Genomic DNA, 24205 nt, shown 5'->3' with positions numbered 1-24205 from the left:
CATTTTATGTTTTAAATGAATAAAATAATAGGATTACAATGGATGCTTTGAAACATATATTAAAAAATGTGAGAGTGACAAATTTGACAGATTTATTTCAGAGGTATTTTGTTATGTTATATTGTAGAACTATTTAGGGATAATTATTTTATTTACATGATTTCATAATTATTAGTAGCAGCTGTCTTTTGGCCGAAATAAATGTTTCCATGTTGTTATTTTGTGATTAATCTTTGTTTCTATAACAGTGCCATCATTCAGAAAAAGAGGGGGCATGCAGTACTATGTTGGTTTGTGGATTGTTGAATCCACAAAATTGCTGAGTTGTTGGTCTATGGATAGTTGAATCCACAAACTAAAATTGGACAGTTTTTTATTAGGATAAATAGGTTTTGATAGGACCGGAACCTTACGACAGGTTTTGAAGGGACCTAAAACCCTTGGATTTTTGACAGATCCGATCCGGAACCAACAAAAGGACGTTGTAGAAATATAGATCAAAGTTACAAAACCCGATCCTAACCAAAAACAAAGACTGGCCAAACTGGGCCCTTAAAATTGCCAGCATCCAGCTTGGCCCTGAAAAGAAGAAAATACATAAGAATTTTCCAAGCTCCCTCAACCTTGAGATTGGGTTTTATAAGGCTCCCACAATCAGTAAGAATGGGTGTTATAAGGCTCCCACAACCAGCAATGGGTTTTTGAGAGGAACCCTTATAGCAGACCGTTCTTTTCTCTCCAATAGTTGAAAAATAGGGCATCAACAACCCCTCACTAGTACTTTCCATCTTCAACAGTAGTGCACGACATTAAAAATAACAACCAAGAGACTGAGCACTAGAAATTTAAAAGCATCCATATCCAACTCAAAAGGAAAAAGGACAAATCCAGCCACATCCATCTCCCCTTCAATAAAAAATAGGACCACCTCAATAGAAAAGACTAGAAAAGCGAAAACATGCAAAAAAAAAAAAAAAAAAAAAAATAAAGCTCAAGAACCAAAACCCAGGAAGAAAATTAAGAAAGACCAACAATGCCCAAACCAATGAGCCAGGAAGGGGTTACAAGAAATAACCATAAAGGAACAATCCCCATCCTCCAGAAACAACCCAGAGACAAAGGGAACCAAATAGAACCAGAGAACGCCCTTTGCACAAAATAGTGGACACAAACCAAAAAGGAAGAACAAATAAGACCCCAAACATCACCGAAGAGAATCAAGGCAAGGCCCTCCTGGTGAGAAGACTTAAATAAGGAGAATTACTGATGAACCAATCAAAGAAAAGGCCAGAACCATCGAACCCAAAAGTTGAGATAGCTCTAAAAACGAACCAAAAAAGAATCGGCACACCACAGACCCTCCATTGAGTCGTCACCATGAAAAACAACTCCCGCAGAAGCCAGCTATAGAGGAAAGAACAACAACGTAGAGACAAAGGGGAGTGGAACAAAAGCCGACCCCAGAAACAACCAGACAGAGAAAAATTGCTGCACCAGCCAAGGAAGAGAAGTCCACATCATCATCTTGCATCCCCGTCCTCACCTCCCTCTCCTAAATCTTCCCCAGTTGAAACCCTAGATCGCCCACACCCACCTCCTCGTCCCCTCCCCCTAAAACTCATTTCGAATACAACTATTAATGGACAATTGTGTGTTGGATGGTAATGTATTAATGCAGAAATGAGGAGTTTGGGTTGATCCTGCTCTGAGTTGAAGATTTATTTACCTAGACCATGAAGTTTAGGTTGATAGTGACGAAGAGTTGGAGATCACTGTCTGCAACTCCTCCAATTATTACTGCAAGACTAAAAACGGATAAAAACAAACAATGACAGATCACTGTCCGCAACTCCTCCAATTATTACTGCAAGACTAAAATCTGAAAGTTTAATATTGTAGCATGCGTTAAGGAAGACATTCAATTATTTCAAATCACATTAAATGATAGATAGATCATAGCGTCCTGCAACACTAAGATCTATCTTCAAATGCAAATGTTAGGTAAACATAAAACCCTCTATCACATTTGCTTGCTCATTTGAAACTTTCGTAAAATGCAGATCTACATGTTTGTACAAGAATGAACTCCTAAAAACTTCAACCTAATAATTTAGACAAAATTCTATCAGCTTTTCCCATTTCGATTCCCTTGTTGTTAAAGTTTCAACTGCAGAACAGATTTAGCATGTCTTCAACTACCTAAAAGCTAGATTCAATTGATTATCTCTCCTATAGTCGATGAACAAATGAGAATGGTGATACACATAAGCCATTGACCACATTAGTTTGAGCTTGAGAAATCAGGCAAAAAAGAGAAAAAATGCATAAAGTAGGGCCAAAGAAGCAAAAACCATTTCCATGCAAAATCCACCTGTTTTACCAAATGATTGGAATTATTTTGAGAGTAATTGAGGAAAATAGCCTTGATAGGATAAATGGCAATCAAGGGAAACTACAGGCCACTCCAAAACTTGTTTATAGTACTGTTTCTGCAAAGAAGACATCTCAACTCAAAAAATTATTTCTATTTCAAGGGATAAATAATTCTCAACACCTTTGACGACTCTACATATAATACGAGGCCGTAGTTCTCTATGTAAATTAGTGAGCCCAACAGTCACCGGCCTCAAGTCCTTGTAAATTCATCCTAATTGCATATAGACAAGTGCAATAGAAACACCAATGATGAAGAGAAAAACTGGTATCACAAAGTCAATGTAACAACATTTTAAGGAGAGTAAGTAATAGTAGGCACAATCCCACCAACATCATCAACTAATATCATGAGCGCAACCATAAGACCACGAAAGACATCAAGCGGGGAAAGGCACATGTTCTGTCCCGCTCCCTTAGCATTGTTGGCAATGCTCTCTCCTCTACAGGAATGGCATTTAGTGAGCTCCACCCCATTACAAGCACCACATCGCTAGGCAATGCAAAACCCTAACTCCTCCCATATTATGTGACTTTTCTCCAATAGAAGATAAAATGATGAAATAATCCTCTGATAATCCTCTAAGAATTAAAAAGGGAGATTAAAAATAAAGGATATTATACTCATTTGTTTTAAAGAAAGGTTAATAAAGAATGTTTATGAAAAACTCTCTTAAAAGAGAGTTATAATTATATTTATTAAAGAGTAACAAAGGCGTGATGGTTTGGAAAGTGCCCTTACAAGGTTATATAAGTCATTTATGTGAGACTTGGAAGGGGCTAAGGCTATGTTTTTCATAATGTAAAAGCATGAGAGGTTCTATATAAGAACCATAGGTTCTATGTAAGAACCATTTTTCTTTGTGGAATGCTATAACCATAAAGGACTCAAGCCAACTAGAATCTACTTAGAGTGAGAATGACCACTCCAAGTGCTCAATATGAAGATAAGTATTGGAAACCTTGATTTTATAAGATATTGAGAATGTTTTATATATGATTTTATGATAATATGATGGAGGTATGTTGTTATGATATTCTATTTATTTTGCTAACAATTGATTTTATATTTCTTATTAGGTTATTTAATTTCATAGTCAATTTATCAATTTACATCTAATTTCATATAATAACATCCTATAATTGATCTTAACGTAAATATTTATTCTATTAATTCCATTATAATTGCTTAATCAAGTTTAATTCCATTATAATTGCTTAATCAAGTATTTATTCCATGTTGGCTCGCGAAAAGAATGGCATAACTAAGATTGTGCTAGGGGGTAGCTAAATAAAGTTTGATTGAAGAGGTAAAGTCATTACCAATCAAAGCATAAATAACTTTGTAGAGTCAAAGTTAACTGACTTTATAATGTCATGACTTATGTGGGTCCTCTTGTGGGCTTGTTAAATAGTATTTTTGTTTTCAAACAAATCAATCTTGGAACAATCACCAAACTAATATATTGAAAGATGAATTGGGCCACCTTCAAATTTTAATTTCTAACAAATTTTTTGGACCAAAATAGTCTCTGTTACATCTAGATTCATGTTAGAAAACTCATCAAAGGTGATCGCAAGACCATGAAATCAGACACACAACTTACCATATGATATGAGAGTATGATTAATAAAAATATGTAGAAGGGTGTGACATTTTAATCACTAAAGATGTGATCTAGGGTAGACATGGCAAAATGAAGTCTTCAAAACTCTCCAAACCCTAACAACTTTGGGCCTTGAAAACTGTTCAAATCAAATCTTGAGCTTATGAAACAAAAAAGGCGCATTCATGTATGGCACATGAGTATGAATACTAATGGGAATTTCATGAAAATCAATAGGATGCAATATATTAATAATCAAAAATGGGCATCTACGCATATTCAACAATGTGTAGATATCAAAATCTTCCCAAAACTCACAAGTCAAGGGCATAGTACTCACTTATGTGACATGAGCATGATCATCAAGTGATAGCTTATGATAATCAATAGATTTCATATTATCACTCTCCAAAATTATGCTAATTAGACAAGTTTGACATAGCTATTTCTAAGGGTATTTCTACAAGCTAAAGACAAAAGGGCATTTCAAATTGAAAAATCATAAAGGTGTCAATATTGGCTCTTGCTTGTGGGTGTATTCCCCGTGTGGGCGTGGTATGGATTTAGATCTTTGGAGAGTAGACTGAGTGCCTACTCTATTGGGTGACTCAACACTATATATTTCATTATAAAAAGAAATCTAAACCTTTTATGGTGGCCATGGGCTGCCAAAAAAACAAAATTTTATGTCTTCTAGTGTCAAATATCTTATTTCCATTTGATTTCATTAGGACCAATCTATGAGTATCATTGACATATTACAATTGAAATTATTGGTCATTTCTCTAAACATATCATTGTTAGTGTTACCTCCATCATTATATTTTACATAATGAGACATAAAATAATGCATATTGTCATTTATTTCATCATCATGTGAGGTATATATACTACATTGATTGAGTAATACATTATTATATTTTTTATAACACTGCCCAGCATCTATGTCTCTACCATGCATCATGCAGTGATCTCTTCTTTTTTTTTTAAATTAAAAGCTTAAAGCACTCATAGTCATCTGCAAAGCTAAAATTGTAAAGTCTCATTTCATCATAAGTTTGCATATCAAAGAGGAAACTATCATACTTATTTTTGTGCACGTCATGCAAATATTACATTTGAGTTAATCATTAATGAATAGACATTGTCGAAAAATTGTGTATTGAAATATGATCCTTGACAATGGTAAATGATTCCATTTGTAACTCATTAAATTTTTTTCAGTAATAGAGTCAAAACTAGCATAGTCAACTTTGTGAGAATGAGAAAATTGAAAAATATCAGCACTTTCATAGTCATCACTAATAAAGTTGTTAATATTTATGTAAATCATTGACACCTTCACATGTTGCACATGATTCGTAATTTTCCTTATATAAGCTACTAAGGACAATAGTGAAGAATGTAACTTAACTCAAACCATAATATTAAGACACATGAGCAAGGTTGGTGGTATTATAATCATTATTGGCCTGATTGATATTGCTCAATTCTTGCTCATTTAATAATGAATGCATCATTGCATTAAAACTGATATCATTAAACATTTCACTTGAGTCATAGATACCATTTGGCTGCAATTTAGTTTTAGCTCTATCATTATCTTCAAGACCACTATCACTCCTAATGATCTCATTGGTTCTGCAAGTCGATGCATCATCCTAAGTATCATGAACTACCTCTAATTCATTGTTGACTGAAATTTGACAAGCGAAGATTTGATGGATATTTATGTAATTTGACTCTTAACATTTTCATCTAATTTAATCCATTCAAGAACCTCTGAAAAATTACTTGTTTTCAACCTATTAAGCAACATATTTGAACATTTTTCCTAGATACTATTTTTTAGGTGTGTGCATAGCACTTCTCTAGTCATATGAAAATTTGTGGACATGTACTTGAGGTAGAAATGCATGTTGAAGCATATTCATTCCATCTATGTGAATTGCATCATTCCTTGGCTCAAACTTTACACTGCCTAGAATGACATAACCAACATCATGGAATGATGTATAAATTGGGATAGTAGCCTGAAAATAATTGTGATAATTATTTATAACTTATTATTTGTTTTGTTTGGTTGCATATAATTCTCTATGATAATCTATAGTTTCAGACTTGAGACATCTAACCATTCCATACTTTGAAACATTTTCAATATTAATTACAATCTCAATTACTTGATGAAAATTAATAGGTTTCTCAATTCTTAGCCTTTAGATCATCTTCTTGTACTCAAATGCACATAAACAAACAACTAAGGCCATAGCATCATTAGGAATTACATCTTTAGGAATTCTCTTTAGTTGGTTTGCAAATCTATGGTTGAAAGCTAGAACTAATTCATGCTATCCAATGTGGATGTTTATGAAATCATTGAGCATTGAAGAAACACATACTCTTTCACCAAATTTCTCAATGAAGGGTAATGAAAACTCATTCCAAGATCTGATTGAATGTGGTAATAAGTTTGCAAACAACTCTCTTGCATCATCCTTTAAGTATTAACAAATAGCCTCATGAGTACATCTTCATGATCTACTTTATAGTCATCCATTAGATCATTGAACTATTGTAAATGTCTTTTTGCTAAGTCATTATAATGTCCATTGAATTTTGGAAGCTTGTGTGTGATTTGATGTGCTATGGAATTTGGGAAACCATGGATGCTATTGAATTGTATGGCTCTAAATCTTTCAATGCTAAAGTTTATTTGAATGCATGGTTGGAGTTATTCACATATCATGGTTTCTTCTAGAACCATATTGGGATGCACATGTTCACACATTTTTCTAAGCCTTTACAAACTCTTTACATCATATGTATTACAACTCATCAATCTTAATTTTTAGCCTCTTGTCTTTGTTGTCGGCAGATTGTAATCTGGATAAAAGTGCCCAAGACTTATTCGTTGTTGTTATCCCAAAGATGATTGGGAGAGACCAAAATAAATTTCTCTCTACTATCCCTTCTAATGATGAGATCAAGCAAGCTATCTTTTCCTTTGAAGATAATAAAGCCCCTGGCCCAAATGGCTTCCCAATGTCATTCTTTGAGTCATTTTGGTGCATTATTAGCTAGGACATTGTTAAGGATTTCAAAGAATTATTTGGATCTAAGCTGATTTTAAAAGAAATCAATGGCACGTTTTTGGTCGTTATCCCTAAGACTTTGGGTGCTAACTCTATGGAGCTTTTCAGACCGATTAGTCTCTACAATTCCTTGTACAAGATTATATCTAAGGTTCTAACCCTTAGATTGTTCTCTATTCTTCTAGATATCTTTTCTCCACAATAGACCGAATTCATTCCTAGAAGGAAGATTTTGGATTCCATCATATCAATCCATGAGGTTATTCACTCCTTGGAAGTCTCCAAAAACCAAGTTTTCCTGATGAAACTTGACCTATCGAAGGCTTATGATCAAGTGGATTGGTGCTTTCTTCTCAAAATCTTTAAATCTTTCGGATTTGATGAGAGAGTGATTCAGCTGATCTCCCAACTCATCTCTTCTCATCTCTATATCTTTGGTTTGTCCTTTTCTGATGAGATCATTGTATCCTTCTCTAGTGCTATATTTACCTTTCTTAGATACATTCCATGCTAAACTATCCTCCTTTTGACTAAAGGACATTATTCTTGAAGCCAATGTGTCTTCTAGAACTTTTAACTCATTAGGTGGGAGATCTAAGTTTCCTAAGGATTTCCACTTCCATCTTTTAATGTAATCAACCAAGATTTCCTCTATATAGTCTAAAACCTTCTCTCCCCACCGACTCTGTAGGATTGATATGGCAGTATCAAATTTATGTTCTCTATTGATAGCAAGGTACCCTTCCCAATAATCCTTCCAAAATAATGCTTTCTCTCCATTTCCTAGATTCCAAGTCAACTTACTAGATATGATTTCCTTGTAGTTCATCATGAAATTCCAAATCCTTGATCCCTTAGGAGGGGAAGAGATTCTAAAGATGTTGATTAGATAGAAATTTTGGAGGTATTTATTATAGAGTAATTTCTCACACTTTAAATGGGGTTTATTATACATTCTCCATACTAGCTTTGCCCTTAGAGCTTTACTTTGGAGAAATATGTCTTTTATTCTCAACCCCCCATTTTCTTTTGGTTTACAGATTTTATCCCATGCTACCAGGGGCATTCTGAATTTTTCATTATCTCCTTGCCAAAACAAGGTCCTCGGATGTTTGTTCAGTTCCTTCTTTTTTGATATAGGTAGGTCAATACAGGAGAGTTGGTATATGGGCATGGCTGATAAAACTAATTTTATCATAGTTGCCTTGCCCGCTGAGGACAACCATCTTCCCTTCCAAGTATCTATTCTTTTAATAATTTTTGTTAGAGTTTGGTCCCATAGATTTGAGGATCTACAACCCTTATCCAAGGGTATACCTAGGTATTTAAAAGGTAGGTTGCCTTTGTTAAATTTGAGGATATTGCTTATTATATTTGCTAGTTTTTCTTTTGTGTTGAAGAAGAATATATTTGATTTCAGGGTATTGATTTCTTGGCCAAAATTTAATGAGTAGGTGTCAAGAGTTTTCTCGATAGACTTGGCTTATAGCATATCACTATGTCCAATGAACATAGTGTCATCAACAAATTGTTGGTGCGTTGTGGCTTCAAGTCCCTGAGTAATTTTGATGCCCTACATAGATGATTCCTCCCTGGCCCTATTAAATAATCTTCCCAAGGATTCTTCCATTAGAATGAGGAGAAAGGGAGATATAGGGTCCCCTTGCCTCAACCCTCTACAGATAGCCAAAAAACCTGTAGGAGATCCATTTACAAGAATTGACATTCTGGGTGTGGAAATGCATTCGTAAATAAGGTTGATCCATTGTTTGGCAAAGCCAAAGGCTTAAAGGCATTTGCATAAGAAGTGCCAATCTACCTTGTCATAGGCTTTTTTGATGTCTAACTTAATTAGCAAACTTGATTCTTTATTAGTCTGTACTGAGTGAATTGCTTCTTAGGCAAGGATGATACTATCATAGATTGAGCGGCCTAGTGCAAACCCAGTCTTTTCCTCACTGATCAACCGAGGAAGAAACTTATGTAGTCTATTTGCAATTTTTTTTGTTAGTAGTTTGTATAATGTGTTACATAGGGCTATTGGTCTAAAGTCTTCAAAGCACTTAGCTTTGTCTTTTTTTGGTATTAGGGCTATAAATGTATTGTTTAGCTCCTTTAGAATTTTACTAGAGTTTCTTATTCCTTCTAATACGTCAGTGATCTCATCACCAATGAAGTTCTAGCATTGATGGTATAAGGAAGCTGGGAAACCATCGGGACCATGGGCTTTGTCCGAGTTCATTTGGAAAAGTTCTCTCTGAATCTCCTCCTTAGTGAATTTTGCATTTAGAAACTGATTTTGCTCTTTGTTTATTAGCTTTGGGATACACTTGCAGCCCTCGTTCCTAGAGGCTAATCTTTATCCTTCTAGGTTGTTATAGATGATGTTAAAGTAATCAATTGCTTCTTTTGCAATGACCTCCAGGTTGTTTCTCAGATTACTAGAGTGACTCTTAATGATGTTGATTTTATTTATTATTCTTTTCTACTCAGTACTATTGTGGAAGAATTTGGTATTTCTATCCCTTGATTCTAGCCAGAGTTCCCTTGACTTTTGTTTCCACAAAATTTTTTCTCTAGCCAAAATTTCTTCATACTCTGTTAATAGGTATTTTTCTCTAAGGTAGAGATAATTGTCCATGCCCTTCCTAATAACCTCTTCATTTATTTCCTTTTGTTGGATTTTGCCAAGATCAAGAGGTCAATGAAATGTACAAGATAGAGACACAATATGGGACAAGAATAAACTGTATTCTCATCAATAGAAAATGATCAACAATTGTTTAATACAATGTAGATGAGCCTGCTTATATAGGCAAGGCTAGGGATATGTATGAGCACACAAACATGACATGTGGCTCAATAAGAAACAAGGGTAGGTAGGAAATAGGTGTGGGTAGGTAGGAGAAATAATATAATATTCCACATGAGGTGGATCACCCACCGAAGGTGGAATTATCACTCCACAATAAGTGGATATGATAGTGTAATAACAAGATCAACACCATAAGAGGTGGAATTTCTCCTACACACACTATCCCAATGTGGCACAAACACCCAAGTGTCTCATATCCAAACTACTATGAAATGCATTATCCTAAGTAAACTTAAGTAAGTGTAATAATATCCATGATGAATAATTATTTACACCAACACCCCCCCTTAAGTGCAACTTAGGGGAATGCACTTAAGTCTACAATGCAACTAAGCAATGCAAGATGGGTCCCGGCTACGAGGCCATGTTAGGTACCCATGAACAAATGCAAATGCATGCAAACCAATGCAATGAAATCTCTTACAAAGTGGGGAAAGAGAGAAAAACCCAATGGGAAAAAACCCTCCCCCAAAAGAGAGATGAAAGCTATACAAGAGAACTCTCAAAGAAGTATGTGAGGAACAAAACCCCATGTGAGGAAAAAGTCCCCCCCATATGAGAGAAGAAGAGAAGTCAAACTGTGATCCTCCCTCAATGAAGAATCTGCACCAATGATAGAAGCTCGATGTATGAAGAAACTGCTCCACGAATGTCGAACAACATTCCTCCCCTTAGGAAGAAACAAAACCAAAGGTGTATCCATGAAGTCTCCCCAATCATGAAGGGAAGATGTATGAAGAAAACTCATGATGAAAGGAATCTCTGAAAACTGCTCAAGTGTCCTCATGTCGATGTTGAAAGATACCCCTTCCAAAGGTGGTAAACTATGCCACACTGCTGAAAAAGGAACTCCAACATCTAGTGAAGATGAATGTAGAACAATATCCAAAGACTCATGTGTCTCCTCAAAGCATAAAGAGACCTCCTCCAACTGTTGAACAAAAGTATCCACAATCATGTCAACCTCGAAAGAATGATCATGTAGAGAATGAACAAGAGGGTCAGAGTGTGCCCTCACAACAATCGAAGAAGGATCATCTTCATCAAAGAGAAGATGTATGTCATCAATGATGTCTCCCAAATCTGCAATGTAGGATTCCACAAACAAACCTGCAATATCTGTCATGTAATCATCCCATGAATCTAAAGCTGGAAGACAATGTATATCCTACTGCACTGAATCACATGAAGGCAAAACTATCGCACTATCTGCATCATCAGGTGCAATAGGTGATGTGATATCAATATGAGAAGATGAAATACAAGACTCAAGAATGGGGTCACATGTGAGAATCCCCATGTTCAAGTGTCCAAAGTTCTCCTCAAAATCTGAATCATCATAATAAGTGTGATCATCATGTGTAGAATCATCAAATGTGAAATCATCATCATCAACAAAATCTGAAAAGGAGTATAACCGAGATGCATGATCAACCACCCCAGTCGCAATGATAGCTCTAGTCTCCATGTCTCTAATAAAAATGGAGTCAGGTGTGAACTCCACAACTCTCTTAGTTGTGCCATGTGTGATTTGATAGATAGAAAGGAGATTGTTTGTCAAGTGGGGTACACACAACACATCATTGAAGGAGTTATCCCCAATGTCAATAGATCCTTTCCCAATCACATCCATGTATGTATGATTGCCCATCAAAATCTGTGGCATGGTGCAAGGCTCAAATGTAGAGAACATAGACTGTGAAGATGCCATATGATGAGAAGCCCCTGAATAGAGAAGCCATCTCTCTGAATCATGACTGATAGTAGCACATAGAGCTTTTCCTTTTCTTGTTCCAAAAGAGTGAGTTTTTCCACTTGTAGAAGCCATGAATGCTTGCCCTTTTCCTTTTGAATGTGAGGAAGTGGAAGTTGATGAATCATCCTTCTTGTAGACTTTAGGCAAATCAATGTTATGCCTTTTGATGATATGTGTGAGCTCATCAATCTTCTTAGTATGGCAACGATGTTCCTCATGACCAATTTTTTTACAATAAGCACAAGTAGGTCTCTCTCTCTTTGGTGAATCTGCTTGTTGTGGAGAAGATGGTGCTTTTTCTTTAGGCTTTGATTGCCATTTCTTCTTGTTTGAGTTGTCCTTTCCTTGATTTCCTTTGTTTCCTTGATTTGCCACTAATGCTTGAGACTTAGAAGAAGCCTTAAGAATTCCCATGCTTATCAACTTAGTTTGTTCCATCATCAACATTTCATTGAAAGCATCAAATGTAGGCATTTTGTAGCTTGAACCCATTTTCATCCTATGAGTTTGGAAACTAGAAACAAATGCTGCATATTCTTGTGGAAGCTTCCCTATCAAGTTGAATATCAATTGAGTATCCTTTTTATCAATGCCACAATCTTTGAGTTGTGCCCTCAACTCATTTGCCTTAGTGACATAATCTTGTATAGTATCAAAGTTCTTGGGATCTACCATGGTGAGATCACTATCAATTTGATATCCCCTAGTCTCATCAACTTGACCATACAAGTCTTGAAACTTTTGCCAAGCATCCTTGATTAGAGTACATTTCTCAATATGAAAAATGAGATCCTTTGATACATACTTTCTTAAGGTACCAATTGCCATGATATTTTTAGTGAGCCAATCTAAGTGACCAACTGGATCAACCTTAGGATCAGCTGGAGCAACAATAGTTCCATCAATGTAATGAGTGAGTCCTTTTTCCATAAGTTTACTCCATGCATCAATTTTCCAAGTAGCATAATTATGTGGAGTTAAGAGAGGAAACTTAGAAGAACCCATAGCAGCAAAAAGGAAAGAACACAAGAGCACAAAAGCACAAGAGACACCCCCCAAATTCAATCAATCAAAGTAACCCCCCTAAAGTGATGATTTTGGCACTTTATACTTAGTGCGATTACAATGAGCCACTTGCAAAACAAGGCAAAGTGGGCTTATGATGCAAATTTTACAACTTCCCAAATGAGATACAAGAGACTTCAATCAATAGTGCAATGAATCTAACTGAGATTCAAGCAAATATACAAGTACCAAGAGAGCCAAAAATGACCAAGATTTGATAGTACAATTTCTACTTACAATGACATCAATCTGATAGCATCATGTGAAAGTAGACAAAAAAATACGCACTTTCAAAAAAAATGGCACCTAAAAAGGAGGTCGGATGACCCCAAACGAAGCCTCTGAAGTTGCAAAAACTGGGATTACTTAGGGACAGTCACCAAAAACTGCATTTTCTGAAAAATCCGTGTATCAAAATCAAAAAATTCTTTGACCACTGCGAAGAGCACAAAATTCTAGCCCATTTCAAAAAAAATTGCACCCAAAAAGGAGCAAAAATGAGCAAGTTATGGCCATTTGAAGTTGGACTGCAAAATCAAAAATGCAAATGAGAGGGGGTCCAAAAATTTTCAAACCCTGCTGATGTGGCGCTGATGTCAGCAATTCACTGGGTTAAATTTGACGGCCGTATAACCATCGCAAAAACTTTGGCCTGCTGACTGGACGTCCGTACTGTACGGACAGACTGCGTGGCGTGCTGACTGTGTATTCCGTACTGTACGGAATATTACTGACTGGGCAGGCTGATGTGGCGTACGGCTTCCTGCGTGGCACTATACGGAAGAGCTGACTGTATCAGGGTTTTACCCGTGGGCCCGTGGCTGCCTGCCACGTGGCAGACGCGAGTTCATCCAGTCTTTGTCCGCGTGGCGGGGGTGGCGCAGCCGGAGAGAAAGACCCAGCCCGGGAGCTGAGGGAGCTTGCGGAAGCGGGGAGCGGCGCTGGAGGATGCGGCGGAGATGGCGCTGCGGGAGCCGGAGCCGCAGGTGGAGGTCCGGGAGGACGCAGGCGGCGCCGGAGCGTGGATGCGGGAGGCGCCGCTCGGACGGATGCGGCGTGGACCGGGAGGAGGCGGGGATGGCGGAAGCTGCCGGGAAGCGGGGGTGGCGCCGGGTGCTGGGCGGTGCAGGTGCGGGATCTGGCCGGCATTGGAGATGGCGGTCAGAACGAGGTGCGGGACGTGGTACGTGTGCGGCAGAGGAGACGGCCAGAGGTGCAGACAGGTACGTGCACTGTCAGGTACGGAGGCTCCTGCGACCTGCAAGTTATGGGAGCACGAGGGGGGGGGGGTCTACAGACCCCCCAAAAAATCGTTTTTTTTTTTTGATTTCTTTTTTTTGCTTTTTCAAATTTTTTTGATCTTTTCAATTTTTTTTTTGATTTTTCAATTTTTTGAAAAATTTTTCTGAAAAAGGAAAAATAAATTTTTCCAAAAAAAATATAAAAAATTTTCGAAATCCGTACGATATAGGGCAAAAATGGAGAAAAAAATTTTCTCACCAAAATAGGCCAACTATATAACCAAAATTCATGGAAATGGCCTTCTGGACGCAATGGAGAGGTCGGATCTGGTCTAGGACGCCTCCAAAAGATGCTGCTCCTAAGATCTACCTCTTGACGTCGCAATAATGCCTCTTCAAGATGAATCAATGAGACTCCAAAAGATCTGATACCATGTTGGATTTTGCCAAGATCAAGAGGTCAATGAAATGTACAAGATAGAGACACAATATGGGACAAGAATAAACTGTATTCTCATCAATAGAAAATGATCAACAATTGTTTAATACAATGTAGATGAGCCTGCTTATATAGGCAAGGCTAGGGATATGTATGAGCACACAAACATGACATGTGGCTCAATAAGAAACAAGGGTAGGTAGGAAATAGGTGTGGGTAGGTAGGAGAAATAATATAATATTCCACATGAGGTGGATCACCCACCGAAGGTGGAATTATCACTCCACAATAAGTGGATATGATAGTGTAATAACAAGATCAACACCATAAGAGGTGGAATTTCTCCTACACACACTATCCCAATGTGGCACAAACACCCAAGTGTCTCATATCCAAACTACTATGAAATGCATTATCCTAAGTAAACTTAAGTAAGTGTAATAATATCCATGATGAATAATTATTTACACCAACACCCCCCCTTAAGTGCAACTTAGGGGAATGCACTTAAGTCTACAATGCAACTAAGCAATGCAAGATGGGTCCCGGCTACGAGGCCATGTTAGGTACCCATGAACAAATGCAAATGCATGCAAACCAATGCAATGAAATCTCTTACAAAGTGGGGAAAGAGAGAAAAACCCAATGGGAAAAAACCCTCCCCCAAAAGAGAGATGAAAGCTATACAAGAGAACTCTCAAAGAAGTATGTGAGGAACAAAACCCCATGTGAGGAAAAAGTCCCCCCCATATGAGAGAAGAAGAGAAGTCAAACTGTGATCCTCCCTCAATGAAGAATCTGCACCAATGATAGAAGCTCGATGTATGAAGAAACTGCTCCACGAATGTCGAACAACATTCCTCCCCTTAGGAAGAAACAAAACCAAAGGTGTATCCATGAAGTCTCCCCAATCATGAAGGGAAGATGTATGAAGAAAACTCATGATGAAAGGAATCTCTGAAAACTGCTCAAGTGTCCTCATGTCGATGTTGAAAGATACCCCTTCCAAAGGTGGTAAACTATGCCACACTGCTGAAAAAGGAACTCCAACATCTAGTGAAGATGAATGTAGAACAATATCCAAAGACTCATGTGTCTCCTCAAAGCATAAAGAGACCTCCTCCAACTGTTGAACAAAAGTATCCACAATCATGTCAACCTCGAAAGAATGATCATGTAGAGAATGAACAAGAGGGTCAGAGTGTGCCCTCACAACAATCGAAGAAGGATCATCTTCATCAAAGAGAAGATGTATGTCATCAATGATGTCTCCCAAATCTGCAATGTAGGATTCCACAAACAAACCTGCAATATCTGTCATGTAATCATCCCATGAATCTAAAGCTGGAAGACAATGTATATCCTACTGCACTGAATCACATGAAGGCAAAACTATCGCACTATCTGCATCATCAGGTGCAATAGGTGATGTGATATCAATATGAGAAGATGAAATACAAGACTCAAGAATGGGGTCACATGTGAGAATCCCCATGTTCAAGTGTCCAAAGTTCTCCTCAAAATCTGAATCATCATAATAAGTGTGATCATCATGTGTAGAATCATCAAATGTGAAATCATCATCATCAACAAAATCTGAAAAGGAGTATAACCGAGATGCATGATCAACCACCCCAGTCGCAATGATAGCTCTAGTCTCCATGTCTCTAATAAAAATGGAGTCAGGTGTGAACTCCACAACTCTCTTAGTTGTGCCATGTGTGATTTGATAGATAGAAAGGAGATTGTTTGTCAAGTGGGGTACACACAACACATCATTGAAGGAGTTATCCCCAATGTCAATAGATCCTTTCCCAATCACATCCATGTATGTATGATTGCCCATCAAAATCTGTGGCATGGTGCAAGGCTCAAATGTAGAGAACATAGACTGTGAAGATGCCATATGATGAGAAGCCCCTGAATAGAGAAGCCATCTCTCTGAATCATGACTGATAGTAGCACATAGAGCTTTTCCTTTTCTTGTTCCAAAAGAGTGAGTTTTTCCACTTGTAGAAGCCATGAATGCTTGCCCTTTTCCTTTTGAATGTGAGGAAGTGGAAGTTGATGAATCATCCTTCTTGTAGACTTTAGGCAAATCAATGTTATGCCTTTTGATGATATGTGTGAGCTCATCAATCTTCTTAGTATGGCAACGATGTTCCTCATGACCAATTTTTTTACAATAAGCACAAGTAGGTCTCTCTCTCTTTGGTGAATCTGCTTGTTGTGGAGAAGATGGTGCTTTTTCTTTAGGCTTTGATTGCCATTTCTTCTTGTTTGAGTTGTCCTTTCCTTGATTTCCTTTGTTTCCTTGATTTGCCACTAATGCTTGAGACTTAGAAGAAGCCTTAAGAATTCCCATGCTTATCAACTTAGTTTGTTCCATCATCAACATTTCATTGAAAGCATCAAATGTAGGCATTTTGTAGCTTGAACCCATTTTCATCCTATGAGTTTGGAAACTAGAAACAAATGCTGCATATTCTTGTGGAAGCTTCCCTATCAAGTTGAATATCAATTGAGTATCCTTTTTATCAATGCCACAATCTTTGAGTTGTGCCCTCAACTCATTTGCCTTAGTGACATAATCTTGTATAGTATCAAAGTTCTTGGGATCTACCATGGTGAGATCACTATCAATTTGATATCCCCTAGTCTCATCAACTTGACCATACAAGTCTTGAAACTTTTGCCAAGCATCCTTGATTAGAGTACATTTCTCAATATGAAAAATGAGATCCTTTGATACATACTTTCTTAAGGTACCAATTGCCATGATATTTTTAGTGAGCCAATCTAAGTGACCAACTGGATCAACCTTAGGATCAGCTGGAGCAACAATAGTTCCATCAATGTAATGAGTGAGTCCTTTTTCCATAAGTTTACTCCATGCATCAATTTTCCAAGTAGCATAATTATGTGGAGTTAAGAGAGGAAACTTAGAAGAACCCATAGCAGCAAAAAGGAAAGAACACAAGAGCACAAAAGCACAAGAGACACCCCCCAAATTCAATCAATCAAAGTAACCCCCCTAAAGTGATGATTTTGGCACTTTATACTTAGTGCGATTACAATGAGCCACTTGCAAAACAAGGCAAAGTGGGCTTATGATGCAAATTTTACAACTTCCCAAATGAGATACAAGAGACTTCAATCAATAGTGCAATGAATCTAACTGAGATTCAAGCAAATATACAAGTACCAAGAGAGCCAAAAATGACCAAGATTTGATAGTACAATTTCTACTTACAATGACATCAATCTGATAGCATCATGTGAAAGTAGACAAAAAAATACGCACTTTCAAAAAAAATGGCACCTAAAAAGGAGGTCGGATGACCCCAAACGAAGCCTCTGAAGTTGCAAAAACTGGGATTACTTAGGGACAGTCACCAAAAACTGCATTTTCTGAAAAATCCGTGTATCAAAATCAAAAAATTCTTTGACCACTGCGAAGAGCACAAAATTCTAGCCCATTTCAAAAAAAATTGCACCCAAAAAGGAGCAAAAATGAGCAAGTTATGGCCATTTGAAGTTGGACTGCAAAATCAAAAATGCAAATGAGAGGGGGTCCAAAAATTTTCAAACCCTGCTGATGTGGCGCTGATGTCAGCAATTCACTGGGTTAAATTTGACGGCCGTATAACCATCGCAAAAACTTTGGCCTGCTGACTGGACGTCCGTACTGTACGGACAGACTGCGTGGCGTGCTGACTGTGTATTCCGTACTGTACGGAATATTACTGACTGGGCAGGCTGATGTGGCGTACGGCTTCCTGCGTGGCACTATACGGAAGAGCTGACTGTATCAGGGTTTTACCCGTGGGCCCGTGGCTGCCTGCCACGTGGCAGACGCGAGTTCATCCAGTCTTTGTCCGCGTGGCGGGGGTGGCGCAGCCGGAGAGAAAGACCCAGCCCGGGAGCTGAGGGAGCTTGCGGAAGCGGGGAGCGGCGCTGGAGGATGCGGCGGAGATGGCGCTGCGGGAGCCGGAGCCGCAGGTGGAGGTCCGGGAGGACGCAGGCGGCGCCGGAGCGTGGATGCGGGAGGCGCCGCTCGGACGGATGCGGCGTGGACCGGGAGGAGGCGGGGATGGCGGAAGCTGCCGGGAAGCGGGGGTGGCGCCGGGTGCTGGGCGGTGCAGGTGCGGGATCTGGCCGGCATTGGAGATGGCGGTCAGAACGAGGTGCGGGACGTGGTACGTGTGCGGCAGAGGAGACGGCCAGAGGTGCAGACAGGTACGTGCACTGTCAGGTACGGAGGCTCCTGCGACCTGCAAGTTATGGGAGCACGAGGGGGGGGGGGTCTACAGACCCCCCAAAAAATCGTTTTTTTTTTTTTGATTTCTTTTTTTTGCTTTTTCAAATTTTTTTGATCTTTTCAATTTTTTTTTTGATTTTTCAATTTTTTGAAAAATTTTTCTGAAAAAGGAAAAATAATTTTTTCCAAAAAAAATATAAAAAATTTTCGAAATCCGTACGATATAGGGCAAAAATGGAGAAAAAAATTTTCTCACCAAAATAGGCCAACTATATAACCAAAATTCATGGAAATGGCCTTCTGGACGCAATGGAGAGGTCGGATCTGGTCTAGGACGCCTCCAAAAGATGCTGCTCCTAAGATCTACCTCTTGACGTCGCAATAATGCCTCTTCAAGATGAATCAATGAGACTCCAAAAGATCTGATACCATGTTGGATTTTGCCAAGATCAAGAGGTCAATGAAATGTACAAGATAGAGACACAATATGGGACAAGAATAAACTGTATTCTCATCAATAGAAAATGATCAACAATTGTTTAATACAATGTAGATGAGCCTGCTTATATAGGCAAGGCTAGGGATATGTATGAGCACACAAACATGACATGTGGCTCAATAAGAAACAAGGGTAGGTAGGAAATAGGTGTGGGTAGGTAGGAGAAATAATATAATATTCCACATGAGGTGGATCACCCACCGAAGGTGGAATTATCACTCCACAATAAGTGGATATGATAGTGTAATAACAAGATCAACACCATAAGAGGTGGAATTTCTCCTACACACACTATCCCAATGTGGCACAAACACCCAAGTGTCTCATATCCAAACTACTATGAAATGCATTATCCTAAGTAAACTTAAGTAAGTGTAATAATATCCATGATGAATAATTATTTACACCAACACCTTTAAAGCTTCTTCTATTTCAATTTTTTTGCTGAAGATATTTCCAAAAATTTTCTTATTCCACGCTATTAAATTTTGCTATATTATTTTTAATTTGGCAACTACATGGAAGGATTTGGAACCCATTGCCTCGGCTTCCTTCCACCATTTTTCTATTAAATTTAAGATATTCTCATCTCTTAGCCACACTAGCTCTAATCTAAATGGGCTTCGGGTAGAAGGGATGACTTCTAAGATGTTGAGCTACATTGAGAAGTGGTCTGATCTAGATATTGGCAGGATATTTGCTTCAAAGGAGTTTAGAATGTTGGCCAAATTTCCCCGTAAGAAAAATCTGTCCAATTTTTTTGCAATATTGCAGAATCTTTTTCTCCATTTTTTCCAAGTAAAGGAGTTCATTTCAGTTTGATTTCCATTAGATTTCTATTTATTATCCATTCTCTAAAACTATGGTGGCCTGGGAGACTTTTTTCATGCCCCCACATTTTTCCAGAGGATCTGCTATGGCATTGAAATCCCCTACTATAATACTAAATTGATCTGGCATCAAAGTGAGGAATTGCTCAATTTCAGCTCAGGTTTTCTCTTTGTTCTTGTTCTGAATGGGCCCATATACATTTATCAAGAGGAATTTTAAATTTCTCTTGTTACTATTAATCCTACCACACAACCAGTTGCGAGATTTATGTATTGACTCATAGGAAACTGCCCTAAGGTCCCAGATTACTGCTAATCATCCAGACGCCCCCATGGCTAGGATCTCCACTACTTCTCTTATCCCTAATTTTTTGTTAAATGCTTCTAAATCATCCTTGTTTAATTTTGTTTCTTGTAATAAAATTAATTCTGGGCTAAATTTTGTTAAGTAGCATTTTATGATTCGATGCTTGTTAGGGGCATTTAGGCCCCTAACATTCAATGTGAAGAGCGTCATTTAGTAATTTCAATAGGGGTTTCCTACCCCTTCTTTTAAATTCTTTGGTGCAATCAAGGGAACCAATATCTTCTATGGTTTTGGCTAATCCAAGGTTGCCTTTTCCTAGTTCCTTTTCTGATTCCATGATCCCCATAACCTTTTGGACTATATCCAACATAATATCTTTCTTCAAGAGCCCTAGCATAAGAAGCCTTTTTTGATATGCTAGTTCCTCCTCATCAGCAATTTTGTCTATGAAAGTTTCCATCAGATCATTAACTGTTTCATTACCCACATAATCTAAGATAATCCTATTTTCCACTTCAATTCTCTTTGAATGTTCTTCCTCAGTTTCCTTGGTTTATATATTTAGGGGGTCACTAAGTTGTGATACTGAGCAGGCTTTATCGCTCAAAATAGAAGGCAGGCTACCCCTGCCATCTGCCTTGTCGATATCCCCTCCATTAAATGCCATGTTTGATTTCTCCCAAGGAGAACCCTGCTTGCACCAATCCATGAGGGTAATCTCTTCGACGGAAGGGATAGGGGGATCTATATCCACAAGTGAGGGTGTCTCAAATAATCCACCATCATCGTAGGCAATTTCCCCTTCCTCTAATTCCTGACTTAAGGTTTCATTATCCTTCCTATCTATTGTATTCCTACTCAGGTCCAATTTATCTGTGGTAGCCTTCATCAAAGTATTTATGGTGAAGCCTCCTCCTTCTAGATTGAGAGTTAGAACAATCTTATCCTTAGGGGGTAAAGTTGGACTTCTATTTTATGGATTAGGGTTGGGTAGGATGAGATCTAGAAGGATAACTTCTCTTGAGACCACTCTGCCTTTAAATAGTTCCAATTTAATCCGATACAAAGAATGATTTGTTATAATTTTAATAGGCTCAATATTAACAGTTTTGATTGGCAATTTGACCATCATTCTGATGGTTGCAGAATCTCTAAAATTTTCTTCTAAAACTTCAAAACCCCCAAGTGAGTCACCTATTCTGACAAGGCAATGGTCATGAATAAGCTCAAATGGGAGGTTAGCTAGTTCTACCCACCTTGGGATAGAATGATCTCCGAAAATCTTAGGGAAAAAATTTGGTTGCCGTTTAAAAAAGGAGAAATAGTACCCTTGAAATAAACTAGGTTGAAAATTTAGTAATTTATCCCTTAATACTTATAATTTTCAATGAATAAACATATAATTATCTTCTAAGGTTGTGATACTTACCTTCCCTTTGGTTGTGGAGATCAACCACTAGATAATATCTTGGATGGAGGCACCAAAACCACACCATTTCCCAAAGAGACCACGTCTCTTGTAATCCTCCCAGATATCGTTTGTGTACTGGTTACTTATGATAATTGTATTCTGACTAGCTTCTTGCTAATATGATTTTGAGACTTTTTTGCTGGCTTAAAAGAAAGGGCTCTTGATGGTTTTGGCTAAGACTCCCCATGAGGCCTTTTTTCCCCAAGTTTAACCCTATTTTGACTTGTGGCAATAAAATTTGTAGTAAATCAAGTTGGTTCTTCTGATGGCCACCAATTGTCCTTCCTTGCCGATTAGTCCTTGTGGTTTTCCAGTGCCGATCTACGGTTCCTTTGTTTCCCTGACCAATTAGTATCTACTACCGTAGATGCAGGGATATCCTTATTATTTGTAAATTTAGATTTATTTTGGCTGATTGGGAGGCCACCTGGAACCCTATCAACATTCTTGCAAATTTGATTCAGAGTTAATGGGATCGAATTTACGCTTGTAGCGTAGGATTGCATAGATGAAAGGGCTTCAAATCTATTCATTGAATTGACCTTGTTTTTGTGGGCATTTTGAGAAAATGAGGTAGCTTGCCATGGGGATGTCCTCTTAGACCCCTGGATATTTTAGGGCAAAGGGCGGTTTTCGTAGCTGAATGCGATTTCTTGATCTCAGGATACTTCTTACCACTTGTCATGGTTTGGGCAAAATTTTGCAGAGCCATTTTAAAATTGTATCTTTTTAAATAATAATATTTTGAAGATAATTAACATTATTAATAATCAATCAATAATAATATTATTAAATAAATAATTAATAATAGTAATCAATTATTAATTAATAATTAAGTATTAAATTCAAATGATTTATTATGTATATTGGGCAATCAAGGAACATACCATTTCCTCACCTCACCAATTGTGCTCAACCAATTGAACTAAAACACTTAATAAAATTAAATAAAATAACTTTAAAATAAATTTACTAGCTATAAAATAGCTCTTTAGTGAATAAACTAGCTTATATATATATAAATACACACACATTTACATACATAAATACATACATACATACATATAAAGTAAGTAGAGAGATATCAAGGCTTTAATTTTTTTTTTAAATAAAAGCTATACTATTTAAGTGGAATAAATAAAAAATTAAAGCCTCCATATCTCTTGGCTTACTTTATGCATATAATTTAATATATATAAGCTAGTAGAATCCATAGGTGCAACATGTAAGAAACAAAATTAATAAACATTTATTAATTTATCTTTAATAGTTTCTATTAATTATTTAAAAAAATTAAATATTAAATAATGTTTTAAATTTAATAAATCTAGTTTTTTAATTAAAGAAAATTTTAAATTAAAATTTCATTAATTAATTTATTAAATTAAGTTATTGAATTAAGTTTTAAAATTAAATAAACTAAGTTATTATTCTATTTAAATTAAGTTATGTTAAAATTTATTATTTGTGTTCACTTTCATGTAGGGTTAGGTTTCAATTTGGTTTACAATTCAGGGTTATGGTCAAAGGGCTTTTTAGTGGCGAATCTTCACCAATTGGCGAATTCCATGTTGTTTTTTTTAGGAAATGGCGAATAGTCTAGGGCAACATAGTGGTCAAATCGCCTAGAATTTTGAGGTTAACAGTACACTGTATTCTGGCTTCACCATTAACCACACACCGTTTGACGTGCATGCCCATAATATTCCCCTAGAATCACTTGGACATGGGTATTAGATCACTTCCGTTATTCGCCAGAAATAGTAAAATGGCCACCTACCTAGGACCTAATTCGCCAACAGTAAATTAAATGTTCATTGCATGTGTCGGCCAAAATCACCAATATCAATTAAAACATTATAAGCATTTGAGGACTCGTTTCACCGCACTTGAATCAAGATGCATTTTTAAACGCCCGTGCAATTTGCCAAAAATGCAATCATGGATTGATATAAATACACTCTTTCTTACAATTTGTTCTTGTTTGATTAGTAAATTTGGGAGCTCACGATTCGCATTCCACAGTTTGAGTTGGAACGCTGAAGTTAATTGTAGGGTGGAGGGCCAGAGTTACAATCCTACAACATAGGCCCAGACATTCCTGATTTCTGATTCAGAGAATTGAGAAGGCATAAAGGTGAGTAATTATTTCTTCATATTGATAGTATTAATTTTAACTTTTCATTCGTAGTGAGAGGTTAAGACTCAAGATGTCACAATCAGACATGGTTGAGACTCCTCAGGATGGTGAAGGGATTGAGATGTCAGACAAGGGTGAGACTGAGACTCCTCAGGGTGGTGAAGGGATTGGGATGTCAGACAAGGG

The 24205-nt window shown here is 37.4% G+C and overlaps 1 protein-coding gene across 1 annotated transcript; it reads left to right on the top strand.

Moving 5' to 3' along the window:
- Positions 1-38: 38 nt before the first annotated feature.
- LOC131856771 (uncharacterized) lies at positions 39-23968 on the top strand. Its single transcript, XM_059208692.1, has 6 exons — positions 39-103; positions 13516-13579; positions 13631-14070; positions 18212-18275; positions 18327-18766; positions 23872-23968. Exons 1-6 carry the CDS (start codon positions 39-41, stop codon positions 23966-23968), a joined length of 1170 nt encoding a protein of 389 aa, XP_059064675.1.
- The last annotated feature ends 237 nt before the right edge of the window (positions 23969-24205 follow it).

This window comes from Cryptomeria japonica, chromosome 7 (assembly GCF_030272615.1).
Source record: "Cryptomeria japonica chromosome 7, Sugi_1.0, whole genome shotgun sequence".
Lineage (NCBI taxonomy): Eukaryota > Viridiplantae > Streptophyta > Pinopsida > Cupressales > Cupressaceae > Cryptomeria > Cryptomeria japonica.
The sequence above is the reverse complement of the archived record's forward strand: the minus strand, read 5'-3'. Positions and strand labels throughout refer to the sequence as shown.

Bases quoted from the DNA above. Each gene is read 5' to 3' on its own strand.
- LOC131856771 (XM_059208692.1), top strand. From the start codon at position 39: ATGGATGCTTTGAAACATATATTAAAAAATGTGAGAGTGACAAATTTG. The intron at 104-13,515 runs GTATTTTGTTAT...CTGTACGGACAG, and splicing joins TTGACAGATTTATTTCAGAG to ACTGCGTGGCGTGCTGACTG. The intron at 14,071-18,211 runs GTACGGAGGCTC...CTGTACGGACAG, and splicing joins ACAGGTACGTGCACTGTCAG to ACTGCGTGGCGTGCTGACTG.